Below are 22243 nucleotides of genomic sequence, written 5' to 3'. Positions count from 1 at the left end.
CACACAGTGATGTCACAGTACAGGGATAATGCACACAGTGATGTCACAGTACAGGGATAATATACACAGTGATGTAACAGTACAGGGATAATACACAGTGATGTTACAGTACAGGGATAATACACAGTGATGTCACAGTACAGGGATAATAAACAGTGATGTCACAGTACAGAGATAATACACACAGTGATGTCACAGTACAGGGATAATAAACAGTAATGTCACAGTACAGGGATAATACACAGTGATGTCACAGTACAGAGATAATACACACAGTGATGTCACAGTACAGAGATAATAAACAGTGATGTCACAGTACAGGGATAATAAACACAGTGATGTCACAGTACAGGGATAATACACACAGTGATGTCACAGTACAGAGATAATATACACAGTGATGTCACAGTACAGAGATAATACACACAGTGATGTCACAGTACAGGAATAATATACACAGTGATGTCATAGTACAGGGATAATACACACAGTGATGTCACAGTACAGGGATAATCAACACAGTGATGTCACAGTACAGGGATAATACACACAGTGATGTAACAGTACAGAGATAATACACAGTGATGTCACAGTACAGGGATAATACACACAGTGATGTCATAGTACAGGGATAATATACACAGTGATGTCACAGTACAGGGATAATACACAGTGATGTCACAGTACTAGGATAATACACACAGTGATGTCACAGTACAGGGATAATACACACAGTGATGTCACAGTACAGGGATAATACACACAGTGATGTCACAGTACAGGGATACTATACACAGTGATGTCACAGTACAGGAATAATATACACAGTGATGTCATAGTACAGGGATAATAAACACAGTGATGTCACAGTACAGGGATAATACACACAGTGATGTAACAGTACAGGGATAATACACACAGTGATGTCACAGTACAGGGATAATACACACAGTGATGTCATAGTACAGGGATAATATACACAGTGATGTCACAGTACAGGGATAATACACAGTGACGTCACAGTACTAGGATAATACACACAGTGATGTCACAGTACAGGGATAATACACACAGTGATGTCACAGTACAGAGATAATACACACAGTGATGTCACAGTACAGGGATACTATACACAGTGATGTCACAGTACAGGGATGATACACACAGTGATGTCACAGTACAGGGATAACACACAGTGATGTCACAGTACAGGGATAATACACAGTGATGTCACAGTACAGGGATAATACACACAGTGATGTCACAGTACAGGGATAATACACACAGTGATGTCACAGTACAGGGATAATATACACAGTGATGTCACAGTACAGGGATAATACACACAGTGATGTCACAGTACAGGGATAATACACACAGTGATGTCACAGTACAGGGATAATACACACAGTGATGTCACAGTACAGGGATAATGCACACAGGGATGTCACAGTACAGGGATAATACACACAGTGATGTCACAGTACAGGGATAATACACACAGTGATGTCACAGTACTAGGATAGGTCTATGATGATGTCACAGAACAGGGATAATACACACAGTGATGTCACAGTACAGGGATAATACACAGTGATGTCACAGTACAGGGATAATACACACAGTGATGTCACAGTACTAGGATAATACACACAGTGATGTCACAGTACAGGGATAATACACACAGTGATGTCACAGTACTAGGATAATATACACAGTGATGTCAGTACAGGGATAATACACACAGTGATGTCACAGTACAGGGATAATACACACAGTGATGTCACAGTACTAGGATAGGTCTATGATGATGTCACAGAACAGGGATAATACACACAGTGATGTCACAGTACAGGGATAATACACAGTGATGTCACAGTACAGGGATAATACACACAGTGATGTCACAGTACTAGGATAATACACACAGTGATGTCACAGTACAGGGATAATACACACAGTGATGTCACAGTACTAGGATAATATACACAGTGATGTCAGTACAGGGATAATACACACAGTGATGTCACAGTACAGGGATAATACACACAGTGATGTCACAGTACTAGGATAGGTCTACGATGATGTCACACAGCATCATATTAAAAAGATATTGAATAAAAGTGATGTCATAGTACAAGAATAAAATATAAAAAAATACTAAAGATAAATCTTTCATATTAAAACCGAACAATGTGTCTGTAAGTCTACAGGTGCCTCTCTATACACTCCAAAGAGACTAAACCAGAATTCTGTTTCTCAAATTGTAGAACTTTATTATTTCCCCATGTGTACTATCAATGCAGGCACAAAAAAAAAGCTGTGCAAGACAATTGCTGCGTGCACCCCAAAAATGGCGGCACACACTGTGTAGTCGCAACGCCCCACAACTGTCTCCAGAAAGTGAGAGGGATAATAAGGTATTGTCACAGTACTTTTCTGTGAGACTGAAGATATGATGGTAGGAAAATAAACTGGGTGACCCAGTGACAGATGAAGCAAACCAACAAGAGCTAATATGGCTGACGACAGCTGTTTATATAACATTAGACTCCCTACCTTCATCTGCAGAGACCTCGCTGCTGTACCCATCGTACTCAGCAGACAGTGGGCTGTACTTCTGCCTGGTTTCCCACATGTAGTTCTGTTGCTTGTCTGAGGCGGGTCGGGAGCCATGTAAACGGCTTTTGGCCTCATGGTATTTAGCCAGGCCTTCATCTTCACTTTCTGACGATGAACCATGGAAGTCCCGGCCTAAAAACAAACAAACAGATAAATATAGTGCTAGAAAGTTAATATGGGTAAGCGTCTAAATCATTTATTTGGCACCTAAATCAGTGTTGGAAATTTGGGTTTATAGTAGCACCATTACTGGTGCGGTCTCTATACCAGTTCTGGTTAATAGATTTACCAAAATATATATTAAGGGGACTTGTGCTTTATTTGCTTAAAGGGGTACTCCGGTGGAAAACTATATTTTTTTTTTAAATCAACTGGTGCCGGAAAGTTAAACAGATTTGTAAATTACTTCTATTTAAAAATCTTAATCCTTCTAGTACTTATTAGCTGCTCTATGCTCCAGAGGAAGTTGCATTTCTTTCTGGAGTTCTTTTCTGTCTGACCACAGTGCTCTCTGCTGACGCCTCTGTACATGTCAGGAACTGTCCAGAGTAAAAGCAAATCCCCAAAGCAAACCTCTCCTGCTCTGGACAGTTCCTGACATGGACAGAGGTGTCAGCAGAGAGCACTGTGGTCAGACTGGACAGAACTACACAACTTCCTGTGGAGCATACGGCAGCTGATAAGTCCTGGAAGGATTACAATTTTGAAATAGAAGTAATTTACAAATCTGTTTAACTTTCTGGCACCAGTTGATTAAAAAAAATTAGTACAAAATGAGTAAACTAAAATGTACACAATCTTAGACCATATACTGAATTGTCAAAGAAGATATCATTTTCTACAGCATGGAAAAACTAGAAATCAGAAACAGCATGATGCCTCAGTATGTAAAGGAAAACCATATTACTGATGACATTACAAAAGTATATACTGTATCATGAAAATTTTTGCAAATTTTTTTTTTGCATCATTCACAATTTCAGCAAATTTTTAGGCACCCTATTGAATGAGATCCAAGAAGTAGTTTGAAGGTTTCAGCAATTTCCATACCAGTTTACGAGATATATAGGAAATATGAAGTATATTAACCATATTCTCCGGAAAATATACAGCAAAACCTCCAAGACATTGGCTGTTCCCACTTTATCTTGTTGGCCAAAATTAAGACAGGGTCAGAGTGTCAGAAGGTGATAGAATCTGGGAAAGAAGAGTTGCAGGACAGCAGTTAGGAGTTGTTGCACGTGAAGACGTGCTGGAGAACAGTTTACCTTTGTGTCGCACTTTCTTGTCTTCTGAAAAGTTTTCTTCTCTTTCCTTACCCTTGCGAGGTTGCTTCTCCTTGGGCCTTCGGTCTCTACTTTCACTAACTCTACTAGAAGGACTCTCATCCCCCCGGATATAATGCTCTCCGGGTTCTTCACACTGGTTCCTCTGTTTCTTCGACTGGTCGCCATGAAGTTGTTTAATATCGGGAAGTTTGCGATGCTTTGCTTTCTCCTCTATTGACTTGTCTCTCTTCCCCCGAGGAGATGATACGTGATTATTTCTAGGTGATCGCGACCTCAATGTTTTTGAACCCTGAACTGTCACATCATTTCTCTTTGTATGTTCTCTGAGATCATGGTCACTTTCCCTATGATCACTGGATTTATGAGCTGTCTTTTTGGATTTTGTCCTTCTTTCTGCTCCTTCATTGGTTTGACCATGTCCATGTCCATCACTGTAATCCCCATTTTCATTCCCTTTTCTATGAGATCCATCTTCTGCCATCTCCTTTGAACGATGTTGATATTCTCCTCTCTTGGAGGTTGAGAAGTCATTATTGGCAGGCAAAAATTCAGCCTCTCCATGATGTCTACTGTAACTACTACCATGAACATTGTCGCCTTTTCGATTCTTTTCCCTCTTAAGTCTTTCTGATGATCTATGTTGAGTTGTAACTGTATTCTGATTTGATCCATGTCCATTTGTATCATCAGGTACAACATCTGTATTACTTTCATAGCAATAATTTGGGTTATCTTGAGGTATTTGACTCTCTTCTTTATTATTTGCTCCCTTCATTTGATTTTCCTCCTCGTCTGTACGAAGTACATGGATCATACTAGTAACCTGCTCTGTAACAGAGTCTGCCACGGTATAACTCACCTCTTCGACAGCACTGGCAATACCATCCACGGCACTACTCAATGTGTCCACAATAGAAGACATGGATGGAAGACTAATGTTATGCTGGAAGCTCCTGAAGAATGCCATGACCAGTGGCTAATATTTATATATTGTGTCCAGAAATGTATGAAAAAAAGTCCTTCCAATTTAGCAACAAAAATTATCCTTCCCAGTGTTTTGCTGTAAGCCAGTTGTCTATTGATCATTCATATGGTGGTGAAGAGGGTAAATAATGGTATCTGTGGTAAGAGTGATACTAGGTTAGACTGTCTACATTTGAGCTACATTTTCACACGTTGCAGTTTATGTGTCTAAAAGACTTTGAAAACATGTGAAATTAAGTAAATACCATTTTTTTTTAAATATTTAATCAAAATATTTTTCTCAGTGCAACTACTAAATTTAATTGACAAGAAAAAAGTCAGCCACAACTGCTAATTCCAGGGTGGCTGACCAACTATTCCCTCAACTAAAAGAGGAACTCCGGTACACAACATGTTATCCCTTATCCAAAGAATAGGGGAATAAGTGTCCGATTGGGAATTCTCTTGCCCGGCAACCGGTGTTTGTCAGAAAGCCGGCTCTTGTGTTGTTCTGAGCGGCCTTGGTCAACACTTCCCCTCCATGTATCTCTATGGGAGAGCCGGAGATACAGAGCTCATATATATCTCTGGCTCTCCCATAGAGATACATGGGGAGCACAGTGCATGGGGAGACCTGGGTCACCAGGCAGGAGATCAGGGGGTGGTCCCACGATCAGACACTTATCCCCTGGATAAGGGAAAACGATGTTGTGTATTGGATTTCCCCTTTAATATCGGGGTAGAGAAGAATCGAGAATGTTAAATCTTGACTCCCTGGTCCGTTTGTTCTCTGGCAGATAAGCCCGTGAGAGGAGTTGGAGTGTTTATGTGTATTAGGTATATTGGAAGTGATAGCTGTCAGCTGAACAAATATTTGGCCAACAGCTATCATGACTACTTTAAATATAGAAAAAATGCTAAGTAATAGAGAATTTTCCATCCACTGCTCTGTATAACATTGGCATACAAGGGATACCCTTGTCTATCATAGGATTACCTGTTTAAAGATGCCCATACACATTAGGTAAATGTCTGCTAAACCCAATGATCTCAGCAGGACTTGCTATCTAATGTGTATTGGGGTCAAAAAGAAGGACCAGGCATGTTGGATTTCATTAGGCTTGATCCTTTTTTCCCATGGGAAAAATCAGCTGTCGCAGTGGTTCATTCCCTTTTCCTCATACAGAGAACATGACAGTCAGGGGGTTATCTAAAGAGTACGGGCACCATCAAGGGAAGAACCCGTTTTATATACCATATTAGAAATTTCTAAAAAGGAGAGGGGTTCTTTGTTCGGGATCCTCATCTCTTGGTCAGAGTTAAGGGAATCTCTTGCTCTGGAGGTCCTGCCCTGTCCTGTGTTATGAAGACAATCCATTGAAGAGAATGGGCACTGTGTAATACTTTATTCCACATGTGGGGGTGCTTCAAAGAAATTAAAATGTATCTAAGCTTCTATACAACTTCTGACATGTCCTAACTTTTGATCGGTAGGTGTCTGGTTGCTAAGACCCCCACTGATTGCTAGAATTAAGGAGCAGAATTGTTGCTGCTTGGCTTTAATTGGAAAGTCAAGTACAGAGTGTACAGATTGAGTGAAAGTCTCATAGACCATCTCTGCATCCAGACACCACATGCTCGGCTTACAGAATAAGCAAAGGGACACAGCCCCTAAGGGAGTGCTTCTGGCCCTTCGGTTTAGCGATCAGTGGGGGTCTCAGCAGTCGGACCCCTATGGATCAAAGCTGTCTCTATGACATGTCAGGAGTTGAATGAAAGTTTAGAAACAGTTAAACATCCAACCAGTAGAGTTTGTTAAAAGTGGAGAGCCCCATTACAGTGGTTTTTCCATGTGCCTAAAAGATGGCTTCCCAGCCACCCGATCTGTTTGCAGTGACCGTAGATGGATGGAAAACAGCCGAGATGGCTGAAAGAAAAACCTCTTTAAATGGGCACTGTCAAAATCAAAAACTTTTCATATGTTGTACATTTTGGCAAAACAGTAACCTTTCTAATATACTTCATAAAAAAAAGTATCTCCTTTTTATAGAAATCATGGCTTATTAAAAAAAAAAAGACCACTAGGGGTCCCCATAACATCCAGAACATAATCCTCTCTGGCTGCAGGAGCATCTTTGTCTCAGCTGAAGCACAGGCTGGGACAAAGTCCAGTAATTGAGGGCGGGACTAGAACTCCTCTGTGCTCACTCCTGTCCTATCAGACTGCAGCATGAAAACAGAGAGGAGGGGATTACAGAGTAGCCTGCAGTGACTGGATGAAGAGACCAAGGGCAGCACAGCAGACTCAGTGAGGAAGTGAATGCATGGTGAGTGAGGGCGAGCTCAGTGCTTGTCTCAGAAATGCCAATTCCTGAGCAGTGGATGTCAGAATGAGTGAGCAGCAGAACAGAGGGATCAGTGCGCCAAATACTTATGCTTGACACATAAAAAAAAAAATCTGCATGACCTAGTGAGTAACATATAGAAATTTTTTTTTTTCCTGTCCGGTTGGGCGATAGTTGTGTAAATCAGTGTTTCACATGCAGTGCGCTTACGGCTGTTAGAAAAACTACAACTCCCAGCATGCCCGGACAGCCGAAGGCTGTCCGGCCATGCTGGGAGTTGTAGTTTTGCAACAGCCGGAGACACCCTGTTTGGAAAACTGATTAACAAAACAATCTCCCAATCCAAATGAAAGGTGTGATAGCACAAGAATAGTGGTGGGCATTACCCCATAAATATTTAAGCATTTCATTTTGGCTTCAATTTAGCAAACCGGTGGGGGGAATCCGGCACTGTGTACCCCCAATGACATTAAATATGGTGTTTTTTTAAGGAGAATATACAGTGTGAATGCTGCCTTACCTAGGGAAGGTTAATGACAATTGAGAAAAGTCACTTCTGGGGCCCCATAGGGTCAAAAATCACTATGATTTTTTTTCTTTCCATTCCCATAGGAATAGAATCATGAGCTTTTCAAAGCAACAAATAAAATCAGCCGACTCCAGTCCCAGGGTGTTTTACAGTGAACAACTTTGTTTCAATGAGCATGTTATAATTTTAGCACTTAATATTCTTCTACTTTTTACCGAAAAAAGCATGCTCTAGAATTATGTTACATTGTCCTCTGATGAATGACTTACCAAGAAGGAAAATGCGCTTGTTCTTTTGTCATTGCCGCGCTACGACTTAGCATAACTAAGTGACATTCTTAATGACGGTGCCAATCACAGCTATGCATTATTGTATGGATGGAAAAATCGGAGTATTTTTATTCACGTTCTGAAATGGATACTGAGACGATTTGTAGGTATTGTTAATAATGCCGGCTGCTATGTATAGGCCACTGGGTGCTATTGTTTTTAATATGACAACATTCTTTTTCGTTTCACCCTGCGTTTTCCTACATTATTAAGTCCTATGAAAGAAGTCAGACTGGGAAAAATGGGTCTGTTTTTTTTTTTTTCCCCTTCCAGATATAGCTGCAATACCAGGAAAAGCCTATAGAAGGTGTGGCACTATATGGGGGAAAAACAAAATATGTCAGAAAATATGGGCACTCTAATTTTTGCTATTGCACTTATGGTAAATAAAAAATCTTTCTACTGTACTAAAAAACAAACAAAGTTTTCTATGTTTTATTTGTGTTTAAAAAAGCTGCCACTAGGTGTCTCCCTACTTGTCCAGAGCACATTTTCCCCCATCTTCTGCACAGACTTTGGACTCCTGCTGGCCTGGCAGAAGTCCAAAATCAGGAAATGCAGTCTGTTGTGCTGAAGGGGGTGTGTGCAGCCTTAGCCAATCACAGCTCATCTCACACTGTACTGCTCTGGACTGTGTGTAGCAGAGTGAGGAAGGAAGTTCTCCCCTGTATGGCTTCAGATGATGTCACGCCTGCTGGGGAACGCCCCTTCCCAGTCTGTGAATCTGACTGAGACTGAGCAGAAAATACAGAACAATATCAAGGTAGAAAAGTAACAAATAATAAAAATAAAGGCAGGGGTGGTTTATCGTGACAGGAGCAGTGAAATTTTAAATTATAAAATGTAACAAGATCATGAGGGGGTACTCTTTAAGGGTAGGGTCACACATATCACATGCGCAGCGTATTTCACGCTGAGAGAAATCCGCCGGGCAGCAGGAAATACACTGGGCATTTTGCTATGATCAGATACAAAGGGCTTTTTCGACGCAGCCCTGTGTGTGCAGTAAGGTTTGGAGGCGGGCCGAGCATGTCACAGCCACATTGGAACAATGTGGCACACACAGGGGTGCGTCAAAGAAGCCCTTTGTATCTGCTCATAGCAAAATGCCCAGTGTATTTCCCGCTGCCTGGCAGAGATCTTGCAGTGTGAAATATGCTGTGTATGTGCTATGTGTGACCCTACCCTAATGGGGTATTCTCATTTCACAAAGTTATCTCCTATGAACAGAATAAGAAATAGCTAGGAGATCAATGGAGGACCCCCACCAATCCATGAAAGCAGGAAAATTGTGAAGTGCAGCGTGCATGTATAGCCAGTGCTCTATTTATTCTGTATGAAGCTTCTGACCATTGCCCAATGATCAGGCCCCTATTGATCAGCTAGTTATCCTCTGTCCTAGAGGTAGGGCAGGGTTATCTTAATAATAGATGCAACTGGTGCACCTACACCGTGCCCACTGCTTATGGGGCCCACAGGCAACAGCATGGCTTTTAACTTTGAGGTCACATATGAAGTTTAAAACTATTGTAGAGCAGGAAGCAATCTGTTCCCTGAAGGACCTAAAGGGAGGGGGGGGGGGGGGGTCACAACCAACAGGGATCACCCCACCTGGGATTTAGGACATATGCCAGGGATCATTAAACTACATGTGCATCTTCAGGACATTCATGCATTAGTAACCTATAGGGCGGCAGGGCCGAGCCTGCGACCTGCAAAAGGCCATGAGCATACACCAATGTTACAATGCAGCCAGTGTGATGACGTCATCACACATTTGTCTTTTCTTTTGATGCAAGCAGCATTTTTAGGAGAGGAAGGGAGGGTGGGGGGTAGATGTGCCTAATGTCTGTAGAGATGGGGGTTCTGCCTAATGTTTGTGGGGTGCATTGGGGTTGTCCATCTGCCTAATGTGGAAGAGAGGTCTGTCTAATGGGAGGGTGGTCTGACTGTCTGCCTAAAGTTAGGGGGGGTGCACCATTTGGGGCACTATGGATGGAGTGTTTGTATAGAGGTGTTGAGGGTTTTGGGAATGGGAGGAGCCTAAGATGTTTGGCAATTCTGCTGGAAGAACCTGTTATGACGGAAAAGACGGAAAAAGTAAGCAACAGAATATATATATATATATATATATATATATATATATATATCTCAATATATTACTGCCTACTGTCTCCAGCCCAACAGGATTAAAATGGCGATATATCCCTGGCTTCTCATCCTGCAGTCATGCTCCTTTCCATTTTCCTCTACTCCTTCCTAACATACATTAGCAAGGCATAACAAACAAGGAACGATTATATTGTGCCCTTTCTCTTTTATTCCTCCTAGAAATTTGTGAATTTAACAACTGGGATTTACCTTGATTCTTACCACCAAACTCTGAGCCTCCGTGGTGGAACCCTCCAGTTTTGCCAACACACATCTTCTTATTGATGTAGAAAAAAAGTAAGAGGAGGAGAACGATGGAGACACCAACTGCTGAAAGAAATCCCAAAGCTTCTGGAGACACTAAAAGAAGAGACAGAAGCAAATAATCAGGTGCAGAACATCAGTAGGGAGGTAGGAGTTCTTAAAAGGGTACTCCTGTGGAAATTACTATTATTATTATTTTTTTTTTTTAAAGGACAACTGCAGCGGCATTACACTTATCCACAGGATAGGGGATAAGTGTTTGATCGTGGGGGGTCCGACCGCTGGGACCCCCCCCCCCCCCGATCTCCCTAATGGGGCGCCGCCATAAGCGATCATGGTGACGTAGCGTCGACCTAGAGGTCGACTGTGACGCCCTGTCTCCTCCCCGTCCCCATACAGTTCTATGGGGGATGCGGGGAGGCACGAATGCTGCCTCCCCGCCTCTCCCATAGAGATGTATGGAGGTGTGCCGGCCGCAACGTCATGCTGCGGCTGGCACGCCCCCTGCACGGGAGAGCCGCGGCCCCGTACAGGAGATCGCCGGGGGCCCCAGCGTTCGGACCCCCCGCGATCAAACACTTATCCCCTATGTTGAGGATAGGGGATAAGTGTTTGTAACGCTGCAGATGTCCTTTAAATCAACTGGTGCCAGAAAGTTAAACAGATTTGTAAATTACGCCTATTAAAAAATCTTAATCCTTCCAATACTTTTTAGGGGCTTTATACTAGAGAGGAAATGCTTTTCTTTTTGGATTTCTCTTCTGTCACGACCACAGTGTTCTCTGCTGACCTCTGCTGTCCATTTTAGGAACTGTCCAGAGCAGGAGAAAATCCCCATAGCAAACATATGCTGCTCTGGACAGTTCCTAAAATGGACAGAAGGGGTCAGCAGAGAGCACTGTGCTCGTGACAGAAGAGAAATCCAAAAACAAAAGCATTTCTTCTGTAGTATACAGCCCCTAAAAAGTACTGGAAGGATTAAGATTTTTTAATAGAAGTAATTTACAAATCTGTTAAACTTTCTGACATTAGTTGATTTAAAAAAAAAAAAGTTTTCCAGGGGAGTACCCCTTTAAAGGGGTACTCGGCTGGAAACATCTTATCCCCTATCCGAAGGATAGGGGATAAGATGTTTCCAACGGAGTACCCCTTTAACCTCTTAGGCGGGTTTTACACAGGCGTATTACAGAAGCCTCTTTGAGTTCGTTTTACAGCGTTTCTAAAGATTCAAACTGACAGCTGCCAGATCAGATCTACAGTCAGGTTGGGACTTGTAATTAGGATACAACAATAAGGCTGTCAATGAAGCTGGCCATAAGGATCAAGCCATTTTGGGCCAACACTACCCCATGATTAATTTAAGTTTTTTGTTATGGAGCTGTACAATATATATACATATTTTTATTTTTTTGCAAGGATAATTGTAGAATTTTAGGCATTATTTTCAGGCACCAACCACTTGATCGTGGGGATTCAGCTGTCCAGGGACCCATAGCTACCTCGAAATGTTTCCATGCACAGTAGTTTGTTGGGAGCACCACTGTATAGTGCAATGTTAAAGGGGCTCCCGTTCCTCGCAGGGCTCTGCCCCAGTGCACAAAGCAAGGTCCATAAAGGTACGGTTGGGTGGGTCTGATGTGAAATAACTAGAAAGGCTGCACAAAGCCCCCACTGCAACCTCATTGAACAATTTATAAATTAATCTGGAGATTTATCAAAACCTGTCCAGAGGAAAAGTTGCTGAGTTGCCCATTACAACCAATCAGATCGCTTCTTTCATTTTTGAAAAGGCCTCTGAAAAATGAAAGAAGCGATCTGATTGGTTGCTGTAGGCAACTGGGCAACTTTTCCTCTGGATAGGTTTTGATAATTCTCCCCCCTAGTCTATATTTCAGTCCAGGTCCTCAGCTTGACTTTGAGAATGAGTGGAACTATTTTACAGCTTTAAAGAGTACCTATCATCAACTAAACTTTCCCTAATCCCCCTCCCCATCTGTCCCTGACTCTATCTCTATTTACATCTATCTTCGGTAGCTCAGTTTGGAGCTGTGTACGAGGGCAGGAAGTGGGCGTGGCCCGGCAGCCGCAACGTCATCTGATGCCTGCCAGGGCCGACTTCGCCCTTCTTCCTGTATGCTGCGCTCCCTCTCGGGAGCGCGCATACAGGCTGAGTACAGGGCAGGGACGGCAGCCTCTGAGTCTCCTCCTCTCTGTTTGGCTATACACATGCCATACAGAGAGGAGGAATGTCGGAGGACTGAGCTGCCATGCCCTGCAGGGATTTGCGCACGGCGCTCGCTCCAGTCTGTCGCTTAATATGCGATTTCGAACTCAGCAGCCAGGCCGGCGTGAGTACAGAATCACTGAAACAGGGACTCCTAGGGATACCTCTAGTGGCCAAAATTTCAAAAGTAAAAAAAATCATGAAAGGAAAAAATGTTTTTTTTATAGAATCCAATTACAAACTTAATCTATATATATATTAAACTATAAAATATGAAAAAAAAAAACTTTTGATGAGAGGTACACTTTAAGTGCGTTCTAAGAAAAAACATTTAATGCGGTGGTGTAAATGAAGGCACATTAAGGCAGATTTCTTGAATGCTATCATTTTATCACCTGTGTTTTATGACATACTCTACCATTAAATGCAATTATATATTTGAATAGATAGCTTGGCAGATAAAAGGTGTCCTAAAAAACCATTTGTGATAATTGCAGAGCGATTCTACTATGTGGCAGCACATGTAGAACCGGCTTCTAAAGAGAGGACTACTGTTTCGGCAGGGTTAACAATGTTATATTTCATTTGGTAATGCTTGTAGGAAGAAAAAAAAAATGTGTATATATATATATATATATATATATACAGTATATATATATATATATATGTATATATATATATATATATATATATATATATCCATATCCTTTTGCAAATGAAACCAATTTGTACCGTATGTGTTATGTTATCCGTTAAAGCTAAGCTAAGTCTGGGCTGGTTTAGTTTTGTGACTTTTGGTGGTTTTTACTACTTATTTCGCAGTAGATACATTTATTATCACTGCATAAGACTAACATAAACATCTGGCCTGTACACACTTAAAAAAAAAAAAAGTGTAAACCAAAGAGTCAAGCAAAAAATAGCCTGAGGTGCAGCGCTGTGCCAACTGTGAGACAAATCTACACAAAACAAAGCTCTAAAGACAATGATAAATGCCCCCTATAGTTCATAAGGTTGAAAAAAAACTACAACTTTGTGTCCAGGACTGGAGATGTGACGCCATGCCACGCTCCCTTGTGACGTCTCGCCCCGCCCCCTCCATTCATGACATATCCGTGATATTTTCTTAAGATACCAAAATAATCAAGTCTGACCTAGACCGATTCCATAACTAAGGTTGTGTTCACACATAACAGAAAACCTGGAGCAATTCCATAGTAAAATCTGCATGAGTTACAGTACATGCCCAATATTCTGCAGATCCACCATGGTTTACAGCCCTTATAAACTGAATTTGCAAAAACAAATCTGCAATGTGTAAACTTACCCTAACAATTATGCCGTGTAACTACAGCAGGATCAACTCAAAACTAGCACAACTGCTTTATTATTTAGTACCCAATTACTGTCATTAAACATGTAACATAGAGGCAGTCGAGGCGGCTGCTATGGGCCGACGGAGTAGTAGACCCTGCCCCATTTTATCCCTTCTGCTAAACATGAGTCATGAAAATCTTTCCTATAAGCGCAAAAGCAGAAATAAGCAAGGGAGGGGGTGAACCAACCAAAATAAGAGTTGTAATAAAGGACAGTAAACCAATACTGGGACGAGCCGTCTTTCCATTATCTCGACCGATATGTAATGACCAAATTTCACCTAAAAATAAACTACGACACTTTCCGCACTAGCATATAGGGTTAAATTCCCACCCAGCACACACACACAGATTGCTGAATGATAGGATGACAGGCCACCTGTATAAGCAACTGAATACGGAAAGTTTCATTCGAGAGGTGCAGCTGCCGCTTACCTGCATGTTTCACAGCCCTGATGATACAACGCAGGACCATCAGCTTCTCGTATACCAAGAACTATGATCTAAAAGTATCCCAAAGGCAATAGCTGCGATCCCAAATAGCATTCTAAGACCGCGGTGGCTACCGGGCAACGTTCTTCGCCTCCTTTGTGACCATATGGCTAGATGCCTATATGTCACTGAAGCTTTAATTATTGATTTCATTGCTGCAATCCTATCTGACTGATGTACAAATAAGGGAGTCACGTGAGAAGCCGGGGGAACGTTACATGCAGCCGACTCCTCATTGTCTTATGCCGTATTTTTTTTGTTTTTTTTTAGCAGTTTACCTTCGCGGCTTTGTATACTTTGCAGCTGTAATATGGGGTGTAAAGTAAGCTAGTAAAAAAAATGTATACTGTAGTATATTGTCCGGTCGATAGGAGGATCCATCCTTGCAAAATCTAATCTTAGCATTTGCATTAGAAAAATGTTTTTGAATAATATGATCTGATGCCCGTCCTGGCCAGGAATTGGTTGAATTACTGGGGGGTTATATGGATTCTTAAGAAGACGCTAGACCTATAGAACAAAGTGCAAACAAATCGCATAGTGCTAATGTCATTCCTATGTATGGAAATGTGCCTGGGGGAACTAGGGATAGGTGAGATAAACTAACACGGGGTGTAGATTTGCACCTGAATGGCAAATGGATTAAAGAAAAATAATTTGGGGCCCCTATAGGGGCCCCAAATTATTTTTCTTTAATCCAGTTGCCATTCAGCTCTATATGAGAATGGAAGGGCATGTGCTTTCTTGTCCCTTTCTTAAAGGGGTTATCCACCATAAGGTGACTTTAGTACTTACTTGCCAGACAGTAATGGAAGAATCCGTGCTTGTCTTGGGGCTTAAAGGGGTACTCCGCACCTGGCATATTATCCCCTATCCCCTAAAGGATGCTGGGGACCCCGGGGTTCGCTGCTGCAGCACCCCGCTAGCATTACTGCGCAGAGCGAGTTCGCTTTGTGCGTAATGACGGGCGATACAGGGGACAGAGCAGCGTGATGTCATGGCTCCGCCCCTCGTGACATCACGGCCTATCCCCTTAACGCAAGTCTATGGCAGGGGGCGTGACGTCCGCCACGCCCCCTCCCATAGACTTGTATTGACGGGGCGGGCCGTGACATCACGAGGGGCGGAGCCATGACATCACGCTGCGGGAACCCGGCGGGAACCTGGCGATCTGACATCTTATCCCCTATCCTTTGGATAGGGGATAAGATGTCTAGGGGCAGAGTACCCCTTTAATGGCTATGTTGTGATATTACCATAACGCTGCTTTCTTTTAGCGAAACGGCTATTTCCTGTTGGAGTTCCCTCCATCCAACTACAAGTCCCTGGATCCCTTGTTTGCAAGTGTGAGGTCACTTTTTTCCCTCCCACACATCAGTCAACCCACCAACTGCAGCACAGCTTAGCTCTCTTCAATGCTGTGCTGTGCTTGAAACTACAATTCCCTACAGCCCTGTGGAGAATGATGTCCCTCCCACCCAGGGGTCGCTCCACTCACTGAAGCAGACAGGCTCCCATTGAACACCTGACTAGTGATGTAGTGTCTCGGGCCGCACTGCAACCTGGAAAAAGCTGAGACAACAGTCATTTTGTATGCTACTAAAAAAAATGAACACCGGGGAAAAATACATACAAGAATTGCTTGACCAGCCATCAAACACCGGTACAGACACTATATTGTCAACTAAACTAACTTTACATCCCCTGTAGCATAGTCAAACGAGAAAACAATCACAGAATACCCCTTTAAAGATAGATTTAGATGCAAGATTGATAATGAGGTATGCAGGACCCTGTCCTTTCGGTTGACGGCCATGTTATTGAAATGTTAATAGCAAAACTTCCTTGTAGGACAGAATGGTGGCAGAATGTCCATAACGAGGAACTGGAGGACTAATCTTAAGGTCCACTCTCTATTACATACTCGCCAACAGCCCCGGTTTTGGTGGGGAAATCCTAGAAATTTAGCCACAAAAGAGGTGGGGGGTTAATGTAAATTCTGCCAAAAAAGTCACTGACGGTGGCTTCAGCCAGAAAATTAAAATTTTGGCAAATATGCTCATAGTGCCTTTGCAGCCACCAGGAAAGCCCCCATGGTACCACTGTGTATATATGTAGATTCCTCTTTGATGAAACAATAACAGCAATTTATATCTATATCTCATTACTGTTAGGCCAATAAAACTGATACAGTTAAAAAATAAACTCTGTCCGGCTCATTCAAATGAATGGGGTGCAGCGTTAGTCCGGCAGGGATACGGCAGTGGACGGTTTTTAAATTCTCCCACTGGCTGTCATATCCCCCAAAATGTGGTGTGACTGCACCTTTAATAAGAAATATAAATGTATAGGACAACCCCTTTAAAGATATAAATGACTTATGGTGTGGAATCATCAGACAACCCTATTTTCAGTTGTCTAATAAATGAACATACAATGCACTTGGAATGTTTTCAGAACCTTTCACTTTGTTGACATTTTTCTATGTTGCTCCTTGTGCTAAAATAAAAAAAAATCAAGTCCCCCCATCCTTCTGCACTCAGTACCCCATAAAGACAAAGTGAAAACTTTGTTAGAAATCTTTGCAGATTTCTTGAAAATAAATGTAATATATTACAGTGACATACCCTGTTTCCCCAAAAATACATCCTACCCTGAAAATAAGCCCTAGCTGGATTATCGGGGTGGGCTGCAATATAAGCTGAAAATAAGACCTAGCGCCAGGGGGACTCAACTGGTGGACTGCGGTCCAGATCCGGACCACGGCCGCCAGTAATGTAGCAGCGTGGAGGATGGTGGGCTGCAGGAGTGTGGAGGATGGGGGGGCTGCGGGAGTGTGCAGGATGGGGGCTGTGGAAGGATGGGGGGCTGTATAGCAGTGTGGAGGATGGGGGGCTATAGCAGTGTGGAAGATGGGTGGTGCGGCATCCTCGACACTGCTACAGCCCCCCATCCTCCCACAGCCCCATCCTCCACACTCCCACAGCCCCCCATCCTCCACACTCGCACAGCCCCCCATCCTCCACACTGCTACAGCCCCCATCCTCCACACTCCCAAAGCCCCCATCTTCCACACTCCTGCAGCCCCCCATGAATAAGCCCTACCCTGAAAATAAGCCCTAGTGTGTTTTTTGTGACAAAAATTTATATAAGACCCGGTCTTATTTTCTGAGAAACACGGTAAGTATTCATACCCTTTCCTCAGGACATAGTTGAAGCCCCTTTGGCAGTGATTACAGCCTCCAGTCTTCTTGGGGATGAGGCCACAAGGTTTACACACCTGGATTTGGGGATTTTCTGCCATTTTTCTCTGCAGATCTTCTCAAGCTCTGTCAGGTTGGATGGGGACCGTCGCTGGAAACCATTTTCACGTCTCTCTAGAGATTTTTCATTGGGTTCCAATCTGGGCTCTAACTGGGCCACTCAAGGACATTTACAGTGTGCTTAGGGTTAAGGTCTTGTTGTAAGGTGAACCTTTAGACCATTCTGAAGTCCAGAGCAGTCTGGATCTGGTTTTCATTAACCCCTTAAGGACACAGCCCCTTTTGGCCTTTATGATAGTCAATTTTCATTTTTGCGCTTTGGTTTTTTCCTTCTGGAATTTTAAAAGGCATAACTTTTATTTTTCCATCTATTAATCCATATGAAGGTTTGTTTTTTGCGTGACCAGTTGTACTTGGTGAAGAGAAGATGATACAGATCCATATGAGGGTTTGTTTTTTGCACGACCAGTTGTACTTGGTGAAGAGAAGATGATTAATAGAAATGGGAGGCCCCAGAGATTAATTATAAGTGCCATAGCAAAGCTTCTGAATACTTATGTCCATGTGAAATTTTCGTTTTCACTTTTTAATAAATTAGCACAAATTTCTAAAAATTCAGTTTTCACGTTCTCATGGGCACAACATAACAAAATGTAAAAAAAAGAAAAGAAAAGGGAAAGGACCGGAAGACATTTTGAACGCATCGTATGTTTATTTATTATACAGTTGAAAATAGGTTTTATCGTCAGACAACCCCTTTAATGGGCGAATTCTAAGATGCAAAACAATCTGTGTAATTTTAACAGCTAATTTGCACATGATGGAAATCAACAACCAGCACACGATACACATGGAAATCAACAATCTGCACACGAAATACATGAAAATCAGCAATCTGCACACGATACACACGAAAATCAGCAATCTGCTCTCGAAATACATGAAAATCAGCAATCTGCACACGATACACATGGAAATCAACAATCTGCACACGATACACATAAAAATCAACAATCTGCACACGATACACATGAAAATCAGCAATCTGCACACGATACACACGAAAATCAGCAATCTGCACACAATACACATGAAAATCAGCAATCTGCACACGATACACATAAAAATCAGCAATCTGCACACGATATACATGAAAATCAACAATCTGCACACGAAATACATAGAAATCAACAATCTGCACACGATACACACGAAAATCAGCAATCTGCACACAATACACATGAAAATCAGCAATCTGCACACGATACACATAAAAATCAGCAATCTGCACACGATACACATAAAAATCAGCAATCTGCACACGAAATACATAGAAATCAACAATCTGCACACGATACACATGAAAATCAACAATCTGCACACGATACACATGAAAATCAGTAATCTGCACACGATACACATGAAAATCTGCAATCTGCACACTATACACATGAAAATCAACAATCTGCACAGTATACACATGAAAATCAACAATCCGCTCAGACTTTTCATGCTGAATTCTTAAGATGAAAATAAGCATTCATTCAAAATCGGCATGTGCAGATATTGAATTTAGTCTAATTGTTTATAGTTTCTAATGTGCTCAGTAATGCATAGCATGTGTATGATAGTGACAGGAAAGGTGTTCGGGGATTAATATATTCCCCAAAGGTACCTGTCATATGTAGCAACCAGGCACATAGCTCATTCAGGGAAAGCTGAATGAGACTTTGGAGATCCAGGAAAGAGTTAAATATCTAGCAAGACTTAGCTTGTTCTATTTCCAGGGCTGGATTTTTATGGGGGGGGGGGGGGGGGCTTTCATACCGCCTCTTGGGCCACTCCAGGCCTTAAAGAAGCCCAGATCAGCACAGGTGCTGGAGACAGCTCACCACTTGACAATAGGGTTATTGCTCTAGGAAATTTAGGCTCTTCTCTTCTTCCTCCCCGATGCAATCATTTCTTTACTGTCCTAATTTTCCAGCGGGTCTCACCTGGGGCATGGTAAGGGAGTTGGGCTTTCGGGTCCTCTTTTGCTGTGCTGACGTGGTTGATCCTAGATCTCTGTCTCTTTTATCCTTTGAGCAATTGATATCACTGAATGGCCTTCCCTCCTCTGAGCAGCTCCATTATCAACAGCTCCACCATTTTATGCCCTCTAGACTGGGTTCATTAGTTGTTTCTCTACCCTCGGGCTTTGAGCTCCTATGCCGCCAAGGCCCACAAGCTTAAGCCCTTCTATCTGGCATTTACTCCCTAATTAACGCTCCCTTGGATGGAGCTGCTTCTTCCCATAGATATATGAGCTGCTGGGAGGAGGACTTGAATGCCATTATCACCCTCCCACAATGGAGAATTATTTGGGAACATGCGTCCAAGGCTTTCATTTGTACTGCATATAATGAAACCCAATTTAAGATGCTCATGGGTTGGTACCATACCCCCGAGCTGCTTAATAGGTTGAATTCGTCTATTCCCTCTCAATGATGGTGGTGTGGAGTGGGTATGGGCTCAGTGTTTCATATTTTTTGGTCCTGTCCCTTAATTATAGACTACTTGCAGATGGTGAGGCGTTTAATTCATGATGTTTTGTGTGTCTCTGTACCATTGGACCCTTTAATCTACCTCCTCCATCTTTCCTATAAGGCCTTATCTAAACATACTTTTAAGTTATTTCTGCATATTGCTCTGGCTGCCAAAACTTGAACAGCTAAATGCTGGAAGTCCATTGGAAGCCGATCTATTAACCCGTATACATGAGATCCGCCATGCAACGGGACAAGGTGAGTACCGTTGTCATCAGTGTCATCTGCATCTGTGACCTGTATGGTAAGGGCCAGTTAAAGTGTTAACATAGTACTGGACAAGCAGGTTTTGTTTTATGCCAATGTGAATACAGTTTACATTCGAAGGCATCGAGTGTTTACATTCAAAGGCATTCTGTACTACAAGGAATGACCTACATATATAACAATATTGAGACAGAGCCGGCTTTATAGTCACGGACAGGGACTGGTAACACCAAGACACCGAGTACACCTGGTATTCACAACACTTGATCCATAAATGTAACCTGACAGTGGGAGCTACGGTCATCTGAAACTAAGTATCCTTCACTTTTCTAATGTAATTACCTAAAGGAGCGTTCAATTCATTGTGGTCTAAGCAAGTCATCGTCTGTCAATTATCACTGCCATAAAGTGCTGAAAAATGACTTCTGCTTCCTAACAGGTTTAAGAAAAATAATTCAGTGCAGTAAAAGAGAATACAGAGGCAGCCTCCTTCTACCAGAATAACAAAATGGTGGGACCAATATTTTTTTTATTATTAGCCTATTTAATTGAATTCAGGACTGTACTAGCCCTGCCACAACACAAGTTAAAGGGGTTCTCCACTTAGCACAATCCCTACCTGCTAGAAGATTCCTTGGAAAATATGTTGATCCCAAAGGATTCCCTGTTGGAACTCCCAGGTAGAGCACTGCGCTGGACTGTTTTCTTAATCCTGCCCTCTCCTGCTGGATTTTTGACCATTAGCGCCCACTTCTGCAAGGTGTGCGTTCCACTTCCATCCGCTACCGCGACATGTGTGTCTAATCCTGCCCGCTCCTGCAAACATTCTGCCAAATTTTTCAGAGAGAGTGCCATTGTGTCATTTCAACAGCCCCCCTGTGGCATTTCATACGTTTGCGGGACCCGCTGTATGTTCTGTGACCACCCACCCCAGCCCTGCCTGCTCAAGACTAAAAATTAGAATTGCTCCAGGTTGTGACTACAAGACAAGTAAATTTACTAATTTAGGCTGGATTCACTTTTAATCCTCACTTTTTTTCTATTTTTGGTTGACATTTTGGGAGCTTCAGAAGCAATCACTAGTTTTCCATAGTGTTATGGTCTCAATAATCCAACCATCAAGGCCCCAGGGCACTGAGGTCCTCAAGTAAGCCTAACCAAAAAATTTTCAATTTAAACATAATGGAATATGAATGTTCTAAACTCCTGTAATTGCTCTAAAAAAGTTGTCTTTTCAGACACATTTTCCTTCCTTGTGTGTTATCTCAAACTTTGTTGGCAGAGTGACTTTGCCCAGATCTTCACTGAGTGGCTTTATTAGACTGACTTCTCCACAACAGATGGCTTGCTGTACCGTACTTGTGATCGCGAGTAATTTTAGCATGACTTGTTTACTAATGCTCGCTGTTCTTGATGCTAAAAATCTGTTTCTGTGAGTCAACAGGAGATTCTATATAGTATAGGAGCCTGAGAATACCAACATCGAAGGTTACCACAGAGCTGGGATAAGAAAATGGTTAACCCTCTAACCCAATAAAGTAGCACTGGTGCATAAAGTGTTGTATTAAAGGGCTCATCTCATTGTCTTACCCTTATTATGGCAT

General features: G+C 42.3%; 1 protein-coding gene across 3 annotated transcripts in view; it reads right to left on the bottom strand.

Moving 5' to 3' along the window:
• The window catches only part of SYT14 (synaptotagmin 14), a 180257-nt gene that overhangs the window by 110662 nt on the left and 47352 nt on the right, over positions 1-22243 (bottom strand). For 2 of the 3 annotated variants that reach the window (XM_056568202.1, XM_056568203.1), the window contains exons 1-3: positions 10439-10576; positions 3891-5030; positions 2560-2754 (exon numbers count right to left, since the gene is read on the bottom strand). In XM_056568202.1, coding sequence (XP_056424177.1) covers positions 2560-2754; positions 3891-4878 — 1183 coding nt within the window. In that variant the 5' untranslated portion in view covers positions 4879-5030; positions 10439-10576. Of the gene's footprint in view, positions 1-2559; positions 2755-3890; positions 5031-10438; positions 10589-22243 lie in introns of those variants that run through there. The other variant, XM_056568204.1, reaches the window with a different exon arrangement.

Source organism: Hyla sarda, chromosome 3, assembly GCF_029499605.1.
Source record: "Hyla sarda isolate aHylSar1 chromosome 3, aHylSar1.hap1, whole genome shotgun sequence".
Lineage (NCBI taxonomy): Eukaryota > Metazoa > Chordata > Amphibia > Anura > Hylidae > Hyla > Hyla sarda.
The sequence above is the reverse complement of the archived record's forward strand: the minus strand, read 5'-3'. Positions and strand labels throughout refer to the sequence as shown.